Below are 19885 nucleotides of genomic sequence, written 5' to 3'. Positions count from 1 at the left end.
AACAACATTTTAAAAAATGACTCTTGAGGAGTCTTACCTGAGCAGTTGTGTAGCTTGTGATTTCATTAACTGTGGGGGTTGGGTGGGGAGACTTGGGGAACGGCACGCGTATGTCGGGTGGGGCAGTCAAGCATTCTATTCTGCTTAGGATACATTCTTAGATACTTAGTTATACATCGAAATAGAAATGTTGGCTGCCTGAATCTGTATCCCAGAGAAGAGTGAAGGGCTAAAGATAAATTTTGGAATCATCATCCAGTGTGGACTAAATCAACATTTGTATTCACAATACTTGTCCACTGCATCGGTTGTTTCTCCTAAGCATGCCCACTCCTTACCAATGTCTTCTTATAAAGATACACACACCCCATCATATTAGAGAGGAACATTACAGAGATGTGAGCCTGGACAAGCAAGTAAACACAGTGTGAAGAATTTGACCATGGATAGACACATAGGCTTTTAGCTAAAATTCTCTTCCCAGGAAAATGATGGCAACCACCCAAGTGTCAAAGAAAAGAACAAGACAAGAGGACTGGGAATCTCTTAAGTACAGCTAAATAGATTCTGCTGATTGTTGTTGAAATTACAGGAAGCAGAAAGAAAAAAAGATGACCCCTGAAGTGTAATTCCATTTACCACACTGTCGGTTCAGGTCACTGAGACAAGATCTAAAATTGTCTGCTGCAAAAGTTAAACAAAGAGGCATAGTTTAAAAAAAACGGCTCGCATTTAAAGAAAAGATTATTACTGTCACCACTGTAAATTTGAGACAAGCTCTTTTGAAAAAAAATCATTTGTAGTCCCACTGCTCCAAGATAACTACTGTTAACTATTACACTTTTCCTTAACTATTCAGCAAATTTGTTTCTTTTTTGGGGGGTTAATTTGATAAGAGAAAGTGCCACGCCTCTGCTTTAATTTACATTCCTTTAAATATTAGCACATAGCACATTTACCCCCCTATTTGCTACCTGGTGATATTTATCCTTTGTCAATAAACTGGTGATATCCCCGGGCTTTGTTTTCAATATCAACTTTTGTCTCTGTGTTAGAGACTATTATTTTTCTACCCAAATATCGATTCCCCCCTGTTTTAGAAGCCCTAGCTTTTAGCTGTGCTCAAGGACACTTGAAATAAGACATTTCCCAGCCTCCATCGTAGGAAGGTGTGGCCATGTGACTAAATTCTAGCCTATGGAATATTAGTGAAAATATAGTATATCAGGTTCCAGGAACTTTCTTTAAGAGGCTGTGATATGGAACCCTTATGTACTTCTTACATCTTAATGCTTAAAATGTGGATATGATGGCTGAATCTCTATCATGGACCTTGAGAACAAGGGCAGCCTCTGTAGCTGGCTGCCTGGTGGCACATGGGTTCCAACTGACCAGACAGTCACTACACCAGCCTTGGATTGTCCACATCCAAACTTTTAAGTGAGAGAAGAACAGGTTTCTATTTTGTATAAGTTGCTATTTTACTGATTCCTGTTGCTCATAGCTAAGCCTAATCTTAACTAATATAGATATTGAATTCAACTTTGCATTTTCAAATGAATGTTAGTTTTGAGAGATTTCCTGAATGCCAGACAGTTGATGGAAGAAATTATGAAATACACTTTTTTTTGATTATTAAAGGTTTTTAATTTTTTTAATTTAAAATTTTTTTACATTGCAATACCAATTTTTAATTTTTCTCGTAGACAATGCCTCCCTAATGCAAAAAAAGGAATAAAAATTTGAAAAACACAAAACGTTACAATCATCCACAACCTCACCACCCAGAAATAACCCTCATTAACATCTTATTTTCTTCCTGTCTTTCTATGAAACATACATTGTTATCATTCAATACACACTCATTGCCTACTTTCTGCACTTGCTGATATATTGTGGACGTTTTTCCCTGCCATCCTTCTATACCATTATTTATAATGGCCGAATAGGAATCCAACAAATGGCTACGATATACACTTATTTTTAAAAATTTTCAGATTTTATCATCTTGATTTTATCCCTTGCCTCTGACTGTTCCTCTTTCATTTCTTTTCCTTTCTCCCCCTCCCCAGTCCTCTGTTTCTTCACCACCACTTTCCCACTCTGTATGTGTGTGTCCGTTTTCCTTCACCAGGGCCTCTGCTGGCTCAACTGGCCCCTTTGTAGGCGTTAGAGAGAGGCAGTCCTCAAGGTAGCTGCAATTCCATTGGTTCATGACTTGGCAAAAGGGCAGATTGTGAGAATCAGGAAAAGGTACCCCTTCCTCCAGGTGGATCCAACCCCACACAGAGCATGTGGTTTGGCAGGTAGAATCTGGGCTGGTTTTCAATCCCTGCTTACTCCCTTGGCTGAGTGCCCTTATGCAATAAACTATATGCCCACGTTTAGAGCCAGCCAGTCCTTCACCGCAGGCTCAGCTTGTCTGCAACAGGACTCTGATAAAAATAAGTACACATGGGTCTCCTAGTTCAGAAAACAGTCATTTGGACTAAGTAGCAAGTGTTACTCTTGTTATTGGTTTTCCAGCCTAATAGCTCTCTTTGCTTATCTTATTCCCGATGATAGTCAAGAGAACGGACTTGACGCCATGGGGAGGGGGAAGGGTAAGCTGGGACGACGTGAGAGAGTAGCATGGACATATATACACCATCAAATGTAAAATAGATAGCTAGTGGGAAGCAGCACATAGCACAGCGAGATCAGCTCGGTGCTTTGTGACCACCTAGAGGGGTGGGATAGGGAGGGTGGGACGGAGATGCAAGAGGGAGGGGATATGGGGATATATGTATACATATAGCTGATTCACTTTGTTATACAGCAGGAACTAACACAACATTGTAAAGCAATTATGCTCCAATAAAGATGCAAAAAAAAAAAAAAAAGAGTCCTACTGAGTTTCATTTATTGCCTTCATATATCTCCTTTGCTGATACTGTTTCTGGTAGCTTCTACCTGTGCTTGCCTATCTCGTTATTTATTTTGCTTTTCTTAGCTCTTAGTACATATTTGATTCTTTTAAAAATTTTTTTAAAATTATTTATTTATTTATTTCGGCTGTACTGCGTGGCCTGCGGGATCTTAGTTCCCTGAACAGGGATCAAACCCATGCCCCTTGCAGTGAAAGCGTGGAGTCTTAAACTCTGGACTGCCAGGAAAGTCCCCAATATTTGATTCTTATTGTCTCAATTTTCAGCTTCCTCTTGTGCTGATGTCTTAAGGACTGATGCTGGCCAAGGATGTAGAGGGGAACAGATGCAGAAATTAATTAACAGAAATTAATCAAATTTACTGAGTAGCCCATGAGCCATTAGTTAAATATTTTCAACACAGACATGATATTTTAAAATATTCTCCAAATTTAAAGTGTAAGGGGGAAAATCAAAATATTCCATAGAGAGATTCCTCTATGTGCTTTAGGAAATAGTCTTATTTTCTCTACAGGTTTTCTTCCTCCTAATTTCTGGGATTCAGTAATACATAATACACTGTATTTATTTATTTATTTTTAAAGAAATTCTAGTTGTCTTACTACCCTTCCCACCAATATAACCAAAGATCTCGTCCTTGCACAAGTTATAGCATTAAACACTTTTTATGTCTTGCTTTTCCAGAGTCCTCACATATAAATACAAACTTAACTTGCATGAAGCACAATGTAAACCAACCAAGACTGGCTCCATCTCTCTGTCATTTCCAACCAGATGCCCTTGGGGTTAAGAATGGAACTCCTGCTACTATTATTTTCCCCACTTGGTATAACCATACAGTGTTGTTCCTGTGCCCTTCATTTGATTCCTTTTCTAACCCCAATGCCAAGTGCACAGATGATGTCAAGTTTGAGATTTGTGTCATGTTAAACATGATGGTACCCATAAATCCATTGTAAATGGTATAGACTCGTTGTTAGGTTTTCCTTGTTTTAACTTTTATTTGTTGGATAGAAAAATGAGCTTGAACACCTAAGAAAGCTTGATTGCAAAGGTAAAGAGGTTCCTTGGAATCAGCTCAGGGGAACGATGGAACGATGTCACTTCAGTACTCTTGGCACGAGTTCCCTGTCCCAGCCAAGGGATCCTTTGAAATCCTCTGATTTCTGAATGACGCTTTGCAGTGCTGGGCTGAAGGTTATCACTAACAAAGAGTGAATGGAGAACAAAAAACTATGTCTAGATAGAGCTCCCCTTGGCATTTCCAGTTCTAACTGACACTGCCCTCAATATTCCTACCTGTGTAGGCTCTGTAGCTTCCCTGATGAATCCTTTATTCTCTGACTGATTTCTACATGAAGTACAATCTCGCCATCACTATCACTAGCCTGTTCTTCTGAGCCTTGTCCTCTCCTGAGCTGCTGCCTCATGTGCTCAGCCAGACGGTTGGTCTAGGCCACTCTTGGTCGGTACTGTCCTGGCCAGCTTGATGGGGTCCTGACTATGTGGAAAAGCCCAGAGAGAGGAAACCCACTTCAGAATGAGCATGAGAGGAAGTGAAGGAGAAAGAGGAGGATGCCTAATAGGCTGTTTCAGATTCTTACCAAAGTGAAGATTAAGATGGCTTTGAAACTCAGTGGTACAGAGGCACTCAAACTGAGGGAGGATGCTTGGAGGTGAAGCCAAGTGGATGGATCCAGGAGTGAATCTTAGCCTGCTACTTGCTTTTGAGTATGTTGGGCTGGTTTAACCCCACGAGTCTCAGTTACCCCATCTGTAAAGTGAAGGTCATGACATCTCCCTTATAGATTTGGGAGGATTATAGGAGATAAGGTATGTGACCCACTTAGCATAGTGCCTGGCCCATAACATGCATTCTGTAACTGGTATTTCGAAAGAACAGGTCAAAGAACCCTGTAAGGATTTTTTACTGAGGTTTGCTCAAAAACAGCTGAGAGCAGATTGTAATGTTCCTAAGTAAAGAACACAAATACAATCCTTTACCTCTAAGTTTTTCTTTCTTTCCTTTTACTTGCTTAATTCAAACCTCTGCTCAAATGTTGCCTCCTCAGAGAAAAGCCCTCTGACCACCCCATGGAAAATAGCACTTCCCTTCAGTTTCTTTTCCTTTATCTGGATTTTTCTGTACAGTATTTGTAACCAGACATCATATTATATATGTTTTTTATTACTGATGGTGATGGTTTCCTTCACCAGCGTCAAAGCTTCATGAGGAAAGAGACTTTGTTTGGTTTATTGCTGTAACCCTAGTACCCAGAAAAATATCTGGAACAAAAAAGGCATTAAATGAATATTTGTTGAGTTATGATGAATCACTTTTCCTACTTCCTGTTTATAAATATATTGTTTTTATGGTGAATATCTGCAGCTACATATAGACAGAAGTAGAGGTATGACTGGCAGGGTATTTTCCCAGTTTTCCTGCCCATGAAAATTATTCTCTAATATGTGGCACCAACTCGTGATCAAGTCAAACGGCCTGTTCCCCAAGGACCTGACAAGTCCCTTTTGGACTTTCTGTAACCCTAAAAGAAAGCCAGAAGCTTCACGACCCCTTCATATTTTGCCAGTCTCATCCCTCACAGCCCAGGACCTGTGTCAACCTCCACAGTGTGGGAAATTCACAAGAGTTTGTGACGTTCTCTGTTGGCTTGCTTTCAGTCACTCTTTCCTTCCCAAGAAATTTGCGCAGTTTTTTTCCTTCCTGTCAGATGCAGCACTGCTGTTTAGCCTGCTTTCAGTCTCAGGGATTACTCATCAGGGATTGTTCCCCAACTTGCTCCCAGTTGAACAGGCCTCTTTAATTTCATTGTTATTCATCTGAGCAAAGAACAGGTTCTGGGGATTGATTATTGGAGCTTCCCGCACTAATGAGCAATGTGCTGCTCAGAGGCTGCCTCTGCCTGGGGGCCGGCAGGAGGGTCTTCCGGGAGCGCTGCCTAGGACCCCTGCTCATCTTCCTCCTTCTGTCGAGGCCAGCGAACACCAAATACCATGCTGCTGCATTCAAGGGGTCTGGGGCTCAACTCACCCACGTTAGGAAAGGACATCTGAACGATGTCCTCATCTCAGTACTGCAACTATAATTGTGTAGAATCCTTGACAAGGTGTTGGCCAGAAAGTCACCTCCTGGAGGTGAGGATGAAAGGTGAGTGCTCTGGGTTGACAGTGGCCAATGGGCAGATGTCTCTCTTGATGCTGGGAAACTTCAATTTTTAAAATATAGTCTATCAGTTATATATGTTTATGTGTATATAATGTTTTCTTCAAAGAGCTTAATGGTGTACAATATATTACCCTAAAGGGATACAACTGGTTTTGAAAACAGCTACTTCTTTGATAAAAAAGTAAGATATAACTATTCTTTATTTCTTAAATAAAGATACTATCAGAGATACTATCAGAGATAGTGTCTCTGATTTTGTGTAACTTAAATCCCGTAGAAAGAGAGAGCTAGACTAGGTTATCTATAAGATACTGTATGCATCTCTGTTAAAGGTGTGTGAACCTTGGACAGACACTATCAGCTTGACCTGAGATCCTGTTAGAAATGCGGCGACTCAGGCCCCATCCAAGATCAATTGGGTCAGAATTTGAATTTTAACCTGCTCCCCGACAATTCACATGCACGTTACATGTTGTGAAGCACTGATCTTCAGCTCTAATATTTTGAGATTCTAAGATTATATTTCCTAGGTTAAATAATATAATTATCTAAACGCAAACAATAGCAGGCAGTGGAAAGGACATAGATCTGAATTTGGATGTCAGCTCCATCACTAATAATCTTCGGGAAAATAGTCTACCTTCAGTTTTCTAATTTGTAATGTGGAGAAAATAACACCTGCCTTCGGGTAGATGTGGGGATTAAAAGTGACACATGTAAAGCACGTGCAATGTCTGGCACCCAAGCCTGATAACAATTATTATTAATTAATTTAAATCTACATAGGGGATTCTTAAAACTTTTTTACTCATTTCTGTGGAAAGCCAATAGCATTGTCCATCCAATAAGTTTCCTCTAGATTGCCCATCAATGGGCCACCTGGGGTTGGAGGGCCCTTTACCGCCCAGAGGGGAGGCAACACCCAGTTTAACTTCTTATGGGGCCAGGGATCCCTAAGCTCTGCAGGGGTCGGAAGCCATCATTTCCCAGGACTATCCTAAAGAGCTGGCACCTAAGCTCAGCTACCTCGATCCTAAGCCCAACACGTTTAGGTACCCTCTATCCCCCACCTCACACTCCCCCCTATAAAAAAGGGAGAACTAAGGGGTTATTATCCAAAATATACAAACAACTCACACAGCTTAACATCAAAAAAAACCAAACAACCCAGTTAAAAAATGGGCAGAAGACCTGAATAGACATTTTTCCAAAGAAGACATACAGATGGCCAACAGGTACATGAAAAGATGCTCACATCATTAATCATCAGAGAAATGTAAATCAAAACCACAGTGAGGTATCGCCTCACACCTGTCAGAATGGCTGTCACTAAAAAGAACAGGGATAACAAATGTGGGTGAGGGCGTGGAGAAAAGGGAGCCCATATACATTGTTGGTGGAATGTAAATTGGTACAGCCCCTGTGGAAAACAGTATTGAGGTTCTTCAAAAAACTAAAAATAGAACTACCATATGATCCAGGAATTCCACTCCTGGATATATATCTGAAGAAAATGAAACACTAATTCGAAAAGATATATGCACCCCAATAGCAGCATTATTTACAGTAGCTAAGATATGGAAGCCATCTAAGTGTCCATCAGCAGATGAATGGATAAAGAAGAGAATACTAGAATATTACTCAGCCATAAAAAAAGAATGAAATCATGCCATTTGCAGCAACATGGATGGACTTGGAGGGTATTAAGCTTAGTGAAATAAGTCAGACAGAGAAAGACAAATACTGTATGATATCATGTTTATGTGGAATCTAAAAAATAAACTAGTAAATATAACAAAAAAGTAATATACTCACAGATATAGAGAACAAACTAGTGATTACCAGTTGGGAGAGGGACAGGGGGAGGGACAAGATAGAGTAGGTAAGAGGTACAAACTACTGTGTATGAAATAAATAAGCTACAAGGATATATTATACAGCACAGGGAATATAACCAATATTTTATAATAACTGTAAATGGAATATAACTTTTAAAAATTGTAAATCACTATGCCATATATCTGAAAATATTGCAAATCAACTATACCTCAATACAAAATAAAAAATAAAAAGGGAGAACTATGGGGGCAGGAGCAATTTGTGGGGATGAGTTATCTCCCTGTGGCCTTTCTGCAGGATACTGAGATAGCAGGGAACTCATTTACTGCTGGTCCTTTTGTCCATGAGTTCTGGCTTGCTCCAAGTAATGCTACTCACACTTACCTGAGCCCTTGGTTCAATACTATTTGGGTTAAGAATAAAGAGTGACAGATAAAACAGCCACCTTTGCAGGCTCAGCAGCCATGGCTCACAGGCCCAGCCACTCCGCAGCATGTGGGATCTTCCCGGACCGGGGCACGAACCCGTGTCCCTTGCATCGGCAGGCGGGCTCTCAACCACTGCGCCACCAGGGAAGCCCAAAACAGCCACCTTTTAATCTAAGTGGTATAAGATGTTATGATGTAGAAACCAGAACTGGACCACATATAAAAAAGTAGCAGGAGAAGAACAATCCACCAGGAGCTGAGGCTTGGGGTCTAACTCTGTGTATACAATTATTTGACTCATCTCTTCTAGTACATTTTATAAATCCAGGACTTGGATTTTGTATTTGTTAAAATGAGAATACTGGATCAAATTATTTTTCCACTTTAAAAGTCAATGATTTCTTTCTACCTTCCTCTTTTCTTTCTTTTCTTTCTTTCTTTCATTCTTTCTTTTTCCTTCTTTCTCTCTCTCTCTTTCTTTTTCTCTCTCTGTCTCTCTCTCTGTCTCTTTCTCTCTCTCCTTTCTTTCTTTCATCTCATATGAATTGAGATGAAAAATCCATGGATTTTTTTGAGAATTTATAGATTTCATCATCATCTTTTATATTATCACCATAAACGACTTAGATGAAGAGATTTTTATTTGTTATTATTATTTTTCCTCTCCTTCTCTGTGTCCTCAGAGGCCCTCCCCTCCTTACCAAGCACAAGGAGTTCAATCTTTCCCATAAGGTTAAGTTTTCAAAAAGCGTGTTAGAAACACTGGCTGCAGAGAGCTTCTGCTTCTGTCTCTGCCACATACCTCCCCTGCAGCAGGGGAAGGGCACCAAGCCTGGCTCGCACTACAGGGAGAGCAAAGATTAGCCACCTCAGCAGCATGTGTCCCGATACCTTTGCTGAAGCTCTCCCACCAGCAACTCAGGGTGCTCAGGCTGCCAGGTTGCAGACCTGAGCAGTGGGGAGCAACTTCTCTGACATCCTTCTCTGTGCTCGGGAGCACGTGCTTTGTACTGACGCACATCCATGCAGAGAGGATAGTGGTACCCCACCACCTGGGATGTCATGAGGACTAAATCCAGCCATTAAGTCAAGAACAAAGAGCTGGGCCCATAAGTAAGAGCTGTCTTTCCTCCCAGGGCAGGGAATTCACGCGGCTCCTTGAACTGCCCCCTCAGCCAGGGCCCCTTAACCTGAAGGCAGGTTGGAATCAAAATGAGGATCCTTTTCTAGACCCTCCCTGGAAACTCCCTTGTTGGTGGAAACAGGGTTTCTGTATCAAAGGCCATTCAAATTATTATACAAGTCTCAGAAAACTGATGTGCCCAGTTGGGACCAACAGTGTATGAGAACATTCACTGCCCCTTCATTCCACCAATGCCAGGTATTACCATCTTATGTTTTTGTTTTTTCCTAGTGGACACAGAAATTCAGAACCACAGAATGAGAGTAGAGGTGAGAGACCGGGGTCACCATGGACCCCAGCATAGCTGACCACCTCCCCTCAGGACCCTCCTTTTGCTGGGGGGAGGCACAGGTTGACTCAATGACTACAACCTGTCAATCTTGAGTTTCTAGACAGTTGCCAGAAAGGCTGCCCTGTCCCTCAGCCACGCCCCCCCCCATAATCCTGCCTTCCTCTGTACCCTCACTACAAACTCAAATCCCGAAGAGTTGGGGGGCCCCCTGGGTCTGGGATTTTATTGACATACATAAACAATCTACAAGTGTAAAAAAAAAAAACTAGTGGTCTGACCATAAGATTGCAAACTGTTTTATCACTTTTCCTAAGCATGGCTATTTTGAGGCCAGATTCCCTTTCAATCGGAAGTTTACTTTCCCGGGACCGCCTTCCTCAGCACCAGCTTGGGTCTAATCCGGGTCATTCTGGGGCCTTTCTGCACAGAGATGAGGTCTCACCAGGAACACAGTTTCAAGGGCTTAACTTGTCTCAGGCTTGGTTTGGGGGAGAAATATTTCAATCCCACGTGCAAATGCAAGTACGTAAACAATGCTGTTTGCTAAAGTGAAAAATGTGAGCATGGACATTCTTTAAAATATGGTTTCTATTTCAGTGTAAATTTTCTTGTAACAGTATGGTTAAAGAGGAAATAACTTGAACTGGAATTGATACTTTGGCAAATTCCATCTTGCTATCAGGTCTGTGCATCCAAAAAAAAAAAAAAAATCAATTGCCTCTTCTCTCTCTGCTTCTCCTCCTCCTCCTTATTTTTATTCTTAACTCTTATTCTTGCTTGGTAATACGCTGTATTATTTTTTTTTCAAAATAAGTGACAACGTAAAAGGTTTTTAATCTTTGTTTTGTTTTGTTGTTATTCTTCATATAAACAATTTGTGGGCCATGTGAGGTTACTGGGGATTTCCTCATTCAGTGGCTATTTTTCCAGGATATTGGTTTACCTAAGCACACACGCACTGGAAGAGTTCCAGGTGACTGAGTTTTAAAGAACTGCTCCTATGGCAGTAAAAAAAAAAAAAAAAAGCCAATCCAAATAATTTTGAAAAGAGCGTTACTTATCTAAGATGAAGGAAAGATTTTCTTTTTTTTAATAATTAATTAATTTTTGTCTGCGACGGGTCTTTGTTGCTGCTGCCTGCGGGCTTTCTCTAGTTGTAGAGAGCGGGGGTACTCTTCATCGCGGTGCACGGGCTTCTCATTGCAGTGGCTCCACTTTATTGTAGAGCACGGGCTCTAGGTGCACGGGCTTCAGTAGTTGTGGAACGCAGGCTCAGTAGTTGTGGCTCTCGGGCTCTAGAGCGCAGGCTCAGTAGTTGTGGCGCACAGGCTTAGTTGCTCCACTGCATGTGGGATCTTCCCGGACCAGGGATCAAACCCGGGTCCCCTGCATTGGCAGGTGGGTTCTTAACCACTGTGCCACCAGGGAAGCCCAAGATTTTCATTTCAAGGTTAGCAAGGAATAGTTTCTAAAACTGGCACTGACAATTATTTCCATAAATAGGAAAGTCAGTGAGAAAGAAAGAAATCTAAAGGAATTCTGAATTCAAGTGGCTCTTATTTAAGGCAGGGACCTATGACTGGGGATGAAATTCCAAAAAGGCATTTCTAAACTAATAGAGAAGAAAAGTCTAAAGTTACTTTTAGTATCTTCTTTAGTCTTCATTGATTTGGATTAAATCATAGCAGTGGATAACAGGTCTACCATTTAATCCATGTCTCTCCTTTTTGAATTCACCCCAAACAATGTTATCTCCCTGAGTATTCCCAATCCCAAAAAGCTGATCTCTTCTATCTCTGTTATAGCACTACGCTTTGTGTATAACTCTATACTATTGTATTACATAATGTTACACTATACCACATTATAGCATCTATATCCTAGTGCACAGAAATTCCTATTTACATTTCTGCCCACTCTACTTGATCCTGTTTTCCTTGAGGACAGGGACCAAATTTTAGTCATTTTCTTCCCCCAGGAGCTAAAACAGTTCTTGGTGCATTTGATACCCAATAAATGTGTTTTTAATGTTGAATGAGTGGATTAATGTACAATGTAGTAATATAAGGAACTTATCATAATGGTGCTTGAGAGGAAAAGTATTCTAAGTAATCATGGCCATTCCACTTTAGAATGGAAATTCCTAAAGGAAAACATGATTTGAGCTGAATCTAGCCATATCTGGGGTATAGAGAATGTTTTTGAATGGTAGCACTCTAAATGTACCTGCATTTAGCAAGATATTTTTTGACCCGCCTCCTAGAGTAATGAGAATAAAAACAAAAATAAACAAATGGGACCAAACTAAACTTAAAAGCTTTTGCACAGCAATGAAAACCATAAACAAGATGAGAAGAATCGGAGAAAATATTTGCAAACGAAGCTACCGACAAGGGATTAATCTCCAAAATATACAAACAGCTCATGCAGCTCAATATCAAAAAAACAAAAACTCAATCAAAAAATGGGTGGAAGACCTAAATAGACATTTCTCCAAAGAAGACATACAGATTGCCAACAAATACATGAAAAGATACTCAACATCACTAATTATTAGAGAAATGCAAATCAAAACTACAATGAGATATCACCTCACACCAGTCAGAATGGCCATTATCAAAAAATCCACAAACAACAAATCCTGGAGAGGGTGTAGAGAAAAGGGAACTCGCATGCATTGTTCGTGGGAATGCAAACTGATACAGCCACTATGGAGAGCAGTATTGAGGTTCCTTAAAAAACTAAAAATAGAGCTACCATATGACCCAGCAATCCCACTCCTGGGCATATACCCAGGGGAAACCATAATTCAAAAAATACATGCACCTCAATGTTCACTGCAGCACTATTTACAATAGCCAGGACATGGAAGCAACCTAAATGCCCACTGACAGAGGAATGGATAAAGAAGGTGTGGTACATAGATATAACGGAATATTACTCAGCCATAGAGAGGAACGAAATTGGGTCATTTGTAGAAACATGGATGGACCTAGAGGCTGTCATACAGAATGAAGTAAGTCAGAAAGAGGAAAACAAACATCGTATATTAACACATATATGTGGAATCTGAAAAAATTGGTATAGACCATCTTATTTACAAAGCAGAAATAGAGACACAGACGTAGAGAACAAAAGTATGGATACCAAGGGGGGTGGGGGGGGGTGGGATGAACTGGGAGACTGGGATTGACATGTATACACTATTGATACTATGTATAAAATATATAACTAATGAGAACCTACTGTGTAGCACAGGGAACTCTACTCAAAGCTCTGTGGTGACCTAAATGAGAAGGAAACCCAAAAAACGGGGGATACATGTATACGTACAGCTGATTCACTTTGCTGTAAAGTAGGAACTAACACAACATTGTAAAGCAACTATACTCCAATAAAAAATGTTTTAAAATGTAGCTGCATTTAGAATGAAGCTGTTAGTAAAATTATGAATTGGTATCTAACACTTAATTTTAATAACTGGACAATTTTTTTAATGTGAACTCCTATCAAATGCTATGTAAACAACTTGATATGCAACATCTTCTTTATAATCAGTACAAAATGAAAAAAAATGGCAAAGCAAGTAAAGTAATCCACGTAAAAAAGACAATTGACATATCAAAACTAAACACTTTCGAACTAAGAATTTTAACTCTGGAAGAAGACATAGAAGTAACAAAAAAATTCAAGTAGGTCACTGCATATCAAGAACTTACCTGCACCCAGGTGGCAAGTTATCATTTTTTAATCTTTACATTTATAATTAATAGACCCATAATAAGGAAGAGTATCTGATAAGCCCAAAGGGATACTTCTGTAGCAATTCATTGTAATCCTTGCTCCCTGAATCTTGCAAGCATTTTGAGTATCTGTCTATTTTGAAGAAAACATAAATAACTTTACCCCTTCCTTTCTTGCAGTAGGTAAAAAGGTTGTAAACTTGGACAAATCACTACTGCATTTTAGTTTACGACACTCCCGTGCCATATATGTCCACAGATGTGGAATTGTGAATTTCCAGAGAGGACTAAAAGGGGTATGAATCATTACCTGGGAAGTGGGGTCCTGAATCATTACCTGGGAAGTGGGGTCCTGCTCGCTCTGGTGCCATTTTGTAGATGATTTATGGACACAACTGGATGCCAGCGTAAGCCACGGTGACAGTCCAGTTCACTGCCTGGTATTTGCGGTCGAGTGTGGCCCCTTTCTGGTTCCTTTTGCTTTCTATTTCACACGAGTGGGAGCAGCCCACCCTCCTTACAGGTCAGTGAGTCAGAGGTCAGGCCAACCGGGCAATGCCTCCTGCTCTTTGTCCTATAGCTTTTCTACTGCCTCTTAGATTCACTTTTTCTAGGACAAAATGTAGTCTTAGGTAAGAAACTTGTTGTGACTAGTTCCATCAACTTCCATGCCCCGTGGCTGAAGCTGGGTCAGCGTCCTCATATCAGCTGTCAGAAAATAGCATGATTTTTCTAAAGTGCATGGAAAAGAAGGAAAAGGAAAAAGGAGTGAGTGGGAGGAGAAGCAGCACATTGGGGTCAGCACAGAGACACACTCTCTGAAAGGGCAACAAAGGCAGATGTTTTACAGACATGACAAGATTTTACACCTGAACATTCAACTACGATATTAAATAATCCCAAAGACACATTTCAAGAATATCCAAGTAATTTTGCTTTGCATAAAGATGTGTGGGATCTGATAGAAAGTCAGTAATAGGGACACTGATTTTTAAAGTAGAATTTCCCCAAATAGGGTTCTTTTTAGTCTCCACAACATCAAACCTTACAAAGTTTTAACTATCAGTGTCTACCAGATCATCATATTTCTATGTACTCCCAGGGGTCCATGGCACACATTAAAGAAAATATTTTTAGGAGATTTGCTTTGCAGAAAACCCAAAATGCAACATTCATAAGAGCTATGTATGTTCAGAAGGTATGCAGGGTGCTATCAAAATTTATATTTTAAGTGATAGTTCTGCACCAACTCAGAGTGAGCTAGCAACTTCACATTACATAGGCAAGATCTTGGAAATATTCCTGCTTTCATATTATAAATATCAGTATTATAAAGAAGTTAGTGTAGTCATGAAGAGTAATATTATACTCTGACTTTCCTTTTAGTTACATATGGGGGAATGTGGGGTATGGCTACTCTAATACCTTGTTTGCCATTAAAAACACCATATGGAATTTATATGAATATGAATTTCTATATTATTTTTTATCCCAGTGGTTTAAAAATGGTTAAACATTCAGAGACCTAGGGGAGCAATTACTTGGTTTACTCAGGTCATGCTCTGCTCTGGTTTGCATCTTTCAGAGAATTCAGGCAAAAGCGGTATAATTTGACCATTTTGTTTTTCCCTTTTAAGTGTAGTGACACCCGGCTTCCTCTTTCTCTTTAATGATGGGACATGTCACTGACAATAACTAACTAATACTTATTAACTCTGTGTCATTGATGGTGAGCTAAGCTCATAAAACTTCCTCAGGGAAAGGAACCTTGCCTTTTATTTACTTGGGGGCCCCCCAAAGTGCTAGACACAACTGCTTGATAAATATAAAAATAAGAGTATTCTTATAATACTCCTATTCAGCAAGAAAATACTCTTTTAGGAACACTCGTTCTTATCATAAACTTCCTTAAAATGGGTATGAAATATGGATATCAGTAGGGTGTATTTCTAATTATCGGAGAAGGGGAGTTCGGTTCCCAAAACACAAAAATCACTATGTCAGATACGCAAGATTAAAAGCATTCGTATCCACAGTGAGGAAAGCTGACAGAGGGCAACACAGATTAGGCTCAAAGGTGCAGTGGGGATTGGGGCTAAGCTCTTCTTTGGCCTAAAAGCAGGGCCCCTGGGTGGCGGTGTGCCCACAGGACTATGGATAAAGATGTGGTTCTGATAGAGGGGATGGCAAATGAACAGGACAGGATATTTTGTCCTTAGCAATTAATTATTGAAACAGAGTTATTCATCAGCTGGAGGAGGCTGGGCGGGATTCCTGGGAGAGCACCGTGTCCCTCTCTACGTGTGGGCAGATTCCAGACTGTGGCCTCGAAGCCACCTACCTCTGTTATCCACAAACTGTCAATCAGGTTTCCCTCGGTGGGAGGCCTCCAAGCGGGTCTCCTCTGATCTCAGAGACTTCTGAACTACAACTTCCCGAGACCTCTATTTCTTTGATGATACCTAGAAAAAATACCTTTAAGAAGGCGTATATGTGTTACAGAGGGAGAGTTCATAACGGAGTTTAACTTGAAGCTGAAATAACACTGTAGTGTGAACTGATCTTAGCCAAAATTTAATTGGGTCTGTCAATCTGTAAATGCCAGGTTACAGGTCCTTCTCAGTGTGGATTCCGGGAAGCCAGTTAGGCCTAGTAATGTCTGTCAAGGAGGAATGGTAAAGGGACCAGAAACAAGAGGCTGGGGAAAAAAAAAGAAAAAGAGAGAGAGAGCTTTGAATATCTGATGATTTTGCCCTACAGAGTCCTTGTTTTCCTTCTAGTGAGCAGGACAGACAGCTGATGTGCATTTAGGGGATTTTTGTCAGGCTACTGGAAATGGCAGCATCCTTATTTCACATGATTTGTGAAGAGTATTTCGCTTCATATTTGACCCTCATTTTCTAGAAGACAGCGTCTCCTCCAGAAGGTCCATGAATCAGCTCTTGAGGTCCTGAGTGTGAGGTCTGGCAGGGTCCTGCTCAGCAAGCCAACTCCCCACCAACGAAAGGCTGCACCCAGGTCTCCCTCGAGTCCGCATTCCTGTGCTCAGTCACTCAGCATCTTGTTGGTCTTACAACTACGCATGCAAATATCAGCTGGGTCCAAAGCAAGTTATAGATATGCACTCGGCACTTTTCTCTTTAATGAGCTTTTCCATATTTGGAAAAAGAAGTATTTCCAGATGGACAAACACGGGATTGAAGATGCACATAGAAAGCCAAGTGTTTCGAATAGCAGCTGAAAGGCTACAAATTAAATGCATGAATAAAGGAGCACACTCACAGTGGTAATTTCAGATGGAGGAAAACAGATAATTGTATAAGCATTACTGTTTGAAAAGCAATGAAATGCTTCTTTTACTTGCTATTAAAATGCTATTTGCTTTTTAAGCATATTCTCCAAGTAGGATGTGAAGAAACAGTAAGTTCTCATCTTCATTTAGGTTGTGTACTCTTTGAATTAAACATACAGATTCCCCTTTTGGACTGAAGCTGATAAAAGGCATCATTAGCATAATAATGACATAACAATGGCAGGGATCACGATAATGCTCATCTCAAGGGGCCAGGGAATTTTCCTAGGTAGTGGGTCATGAATCCTTCCAGTATCATGGTGATTTTACTGGTGGGGAAATTGAGGTTTGAAGGTAAAGTGATCCAGGGACTAAAGGGCTTCCCGGGGACACTGAAACACTGTAGAAGTCCACGCAGTGCCACAAAACCCGAGAGTGGCCTCAAGTTCCACGCAGCATGGGAACCGCTCCCATCCAACCCTCTGGATGGAAGCTCTACACAGAATCTCCCTCCTTCGAGAAACATTCTCTTGTTTGCCTACTCTTCCCCCCTTTCCTCCTGTCTTTCTATTGCAGAAGCTTCAGGGTATGGTGGTTAAGAACATCAACTCCAGAGCCAGGCTGACTGGGTAGGAAGGGCCATTTTGTCCCTTGCCAGCTGTGAGACTTCACACAACCCACTTAATCTCCATTTCCTCCTCTGTAAAGGGGAAACTCGCCGCAGCTCCTCCTGGGATTGCGTGGAGGACTCAGCGTTCAACTCTGCAAGGCTCTTAGGACACTGTGCAGCCCAGGCCGAGCCTTGTTTGCTAAGTGAATAAAATCTCTCCTCACTTTCTGCTTTCCCTTTACATTTTATTCTCTAACAAAGGCAAACGGTCTGTGCTTTTATAAACTTACCACACAGAGAATTTACTTGCGTGCCTTTGTTCCTGATGTTTTTCCTTTCTGGACGGCTTTTCCTTCTTGGACAAGACCTCTTCCTTCTGTGGCTCCCACAGCTGACTGACCCCACTGTGCCCTGCAGGTGTTCCTCTGAGAGCATTACATTCATTGCATGGCGATTCCCGAGAGGATGAAGCCAGGTCACAGCTGACACATGCTGGTTCCTGACTTCCATTATACCTCCGCCAGTTTCCTCCTCTCTTTCTGGCCAGTGCATCTAGGCTGTCTTTTGGGATGCCTCTTCTCCACCCGTACCCTCAGGGCTCTGTTCTGGATCCCTTTCTCTTCTCCCTAAATGTACATCCACCCCTAGATGCTATCTTTCTTTCCCTTGAGAGCAAATCCTTAAACTGACCATTTCCAAACTTATTTCCAGATCTTTGTTTGGAGTTTTTGACCCATATAATCAAATGGTTCCCAGTCTCTTTACTCACATGTTCCAAAGGCACCAAAAACTCAACGTGGCCACAACTGCATGCGGTACTTTCCCCTCATCAGCTCCCCCTAAAGATGCCACTTACCCTAGTATTTCTCTGAAGGGCCCCATGCTTAAAATTATTCCTCATTCCTCTTGTTTTCTCGTGTCCATCAATACTCTGATCACCTCAGCTAATCCCAGCAAGGTCTTAGGAAAGCCAGCTAATTATATTAGTCAACAGGATCACGTAATAGGGGCCCTTCTCACCCCTCCTAGGAGTGTTTTCATATTAGTCCAAGTGAATTCCCAATATTGGAATTCCAGGTGTTGGGAGAGGCATTTTGGAGACATTTCTCTTAAATTATATAATTCAGATGACTCCAGGAAGGCCCAGACTGGATGGCTTATTCCAGGAGTCCTTGGTTTATTATTATTCATAAGTTGGAGACCAGAATCTCATCCTTTTCTTTTGTCTCTCTGCTTCCAGAGCTCCTCCCTACCTCTATGGTCTTGGAAGGGACTCTGTTCTATTCCATTCCTTTCCAGACCAGATAGGGCTTGACTCTCAAATTTTCCCATCTCCCTTTAGCTTTTGCATGCAAGCCTGAAGTCTGAACACCTCTACTGAAGAAAGGCAGACCCAAGTGGCTGTGAACTCAGAGGTGAAAGTATAGTGAGCAGTTACCTACAGCTCGCTGACCCTAAAATGCTTGCTGCCCAAACACAAGTGTGGATAACATTTCACACTCACTGGACTAGTGCATCTCTCTGTCAAGAAGCACTATTCTGTCTTTACTGGATCTATTAGTAATAACAATACTTTGTTTTCGTGCTTGCTCTTAAAAATGCATTTGGAGTGATTTTAAGAGTCACAAATAATAAAACAAGGGAGATAAATGTAGGGAAATAGTGTTGAATAATAGGTAGGATCAGGGCACAAAATACTAAAAGGGCAAAGATGGGAGATAGAGCTGGAGTAAAAATTAGGTTTGGAGCTTTCCAGGGGCTGGAATAAAGGGACAAACACAGTAAGTTATGAGAATGGATTAATGTTGTTCACTTGATGAAAGCACACCTTTTCTGGTGTGTTTGTTTCTGACACCTGAGCGAGATTTATTTTCCTAAAGGGTACTTGGTATGAGGTAGTGAACTATATCCAGAGCAATATCTTTCAGTACGTCCAAAGATGAGTTTCATAAGGCTACTTCTTCAGACAGCCCTCAATACAATAGGTGGCTCAATGCCAAAGCAAAACTAGACAAAGACACAGTTCTGAGGGACCTGCATATTTTGGTACAACTACACAGCCAGCTGTGCATGGCACAGTGTAGAGGTTAAGAGCATGGGCTTTGGAGACAAACTGCCTGAGGTTGGACCCCAACCTTGCCACTTTCTGGCTGTGTAAATGAACAAATTACTTTATTCCTCTGGCTCAGTGTAGTCATCTATAAAGTAGGAGTAATAATATTATCCCCCCTAGGTTTATTCTTAGGATTAAATTAGTTTATATGTGTGAAGCGTTTAGCATCCTGGCACAAAGGTTAAGCTATTATTTATCAAAGGGAAAAAGTGCAGAACACCTGGAAGAAAGACTTCACACAATTTAAGCCACACACAATAAATACCATTTC

The 19885-nt window shown here is 41.0% G+C and overlaps 1 protein-coding gene across 1 annotated transcript in view; it reads right to left on the bottom strand.

Moving 5' to 3' along the window:
• LOC149748188 (patched domain-containing protein 4-like) overlaps positions 1–4357 on the bottom strand; it is a 44610-nt gene extending 40253 nt beyond the window's left edge. The window contains exon 1 of the mRNA XM_089919862.1: positions 4227–4357. Within this exon, the coding sequence (XP_089775988.1) occupies positions 4227–4357 (131 nt within the window). The remainder of the gene's footprint in view (positions 1–4226) is intronic.
• Positions 4358–19885: the final 15528 nt, after the last annotated feature.

This window comes from Delphinapterus leucas, chromosome 10 (assembly GCF_059928025.1).
Source record: "Delphinapterus leucas isolate spDelLeu-1000000601 "Yukka" chromosome 10, BTC_Dleu_Yukka2, whole genome shotgun sequence".
Lineage (NCBI taxonomy): Eukaryota > Metazoa > Chordata > Mammalia > Artiodactyla > Monodontidae > Delphinapterus > Delphinapterus leucas.
The sequence above is the reverse complement of the archived record's forward strand: the minus strand, read 5'-3'. Positions and strand labels throughout refer to the sequence as shown.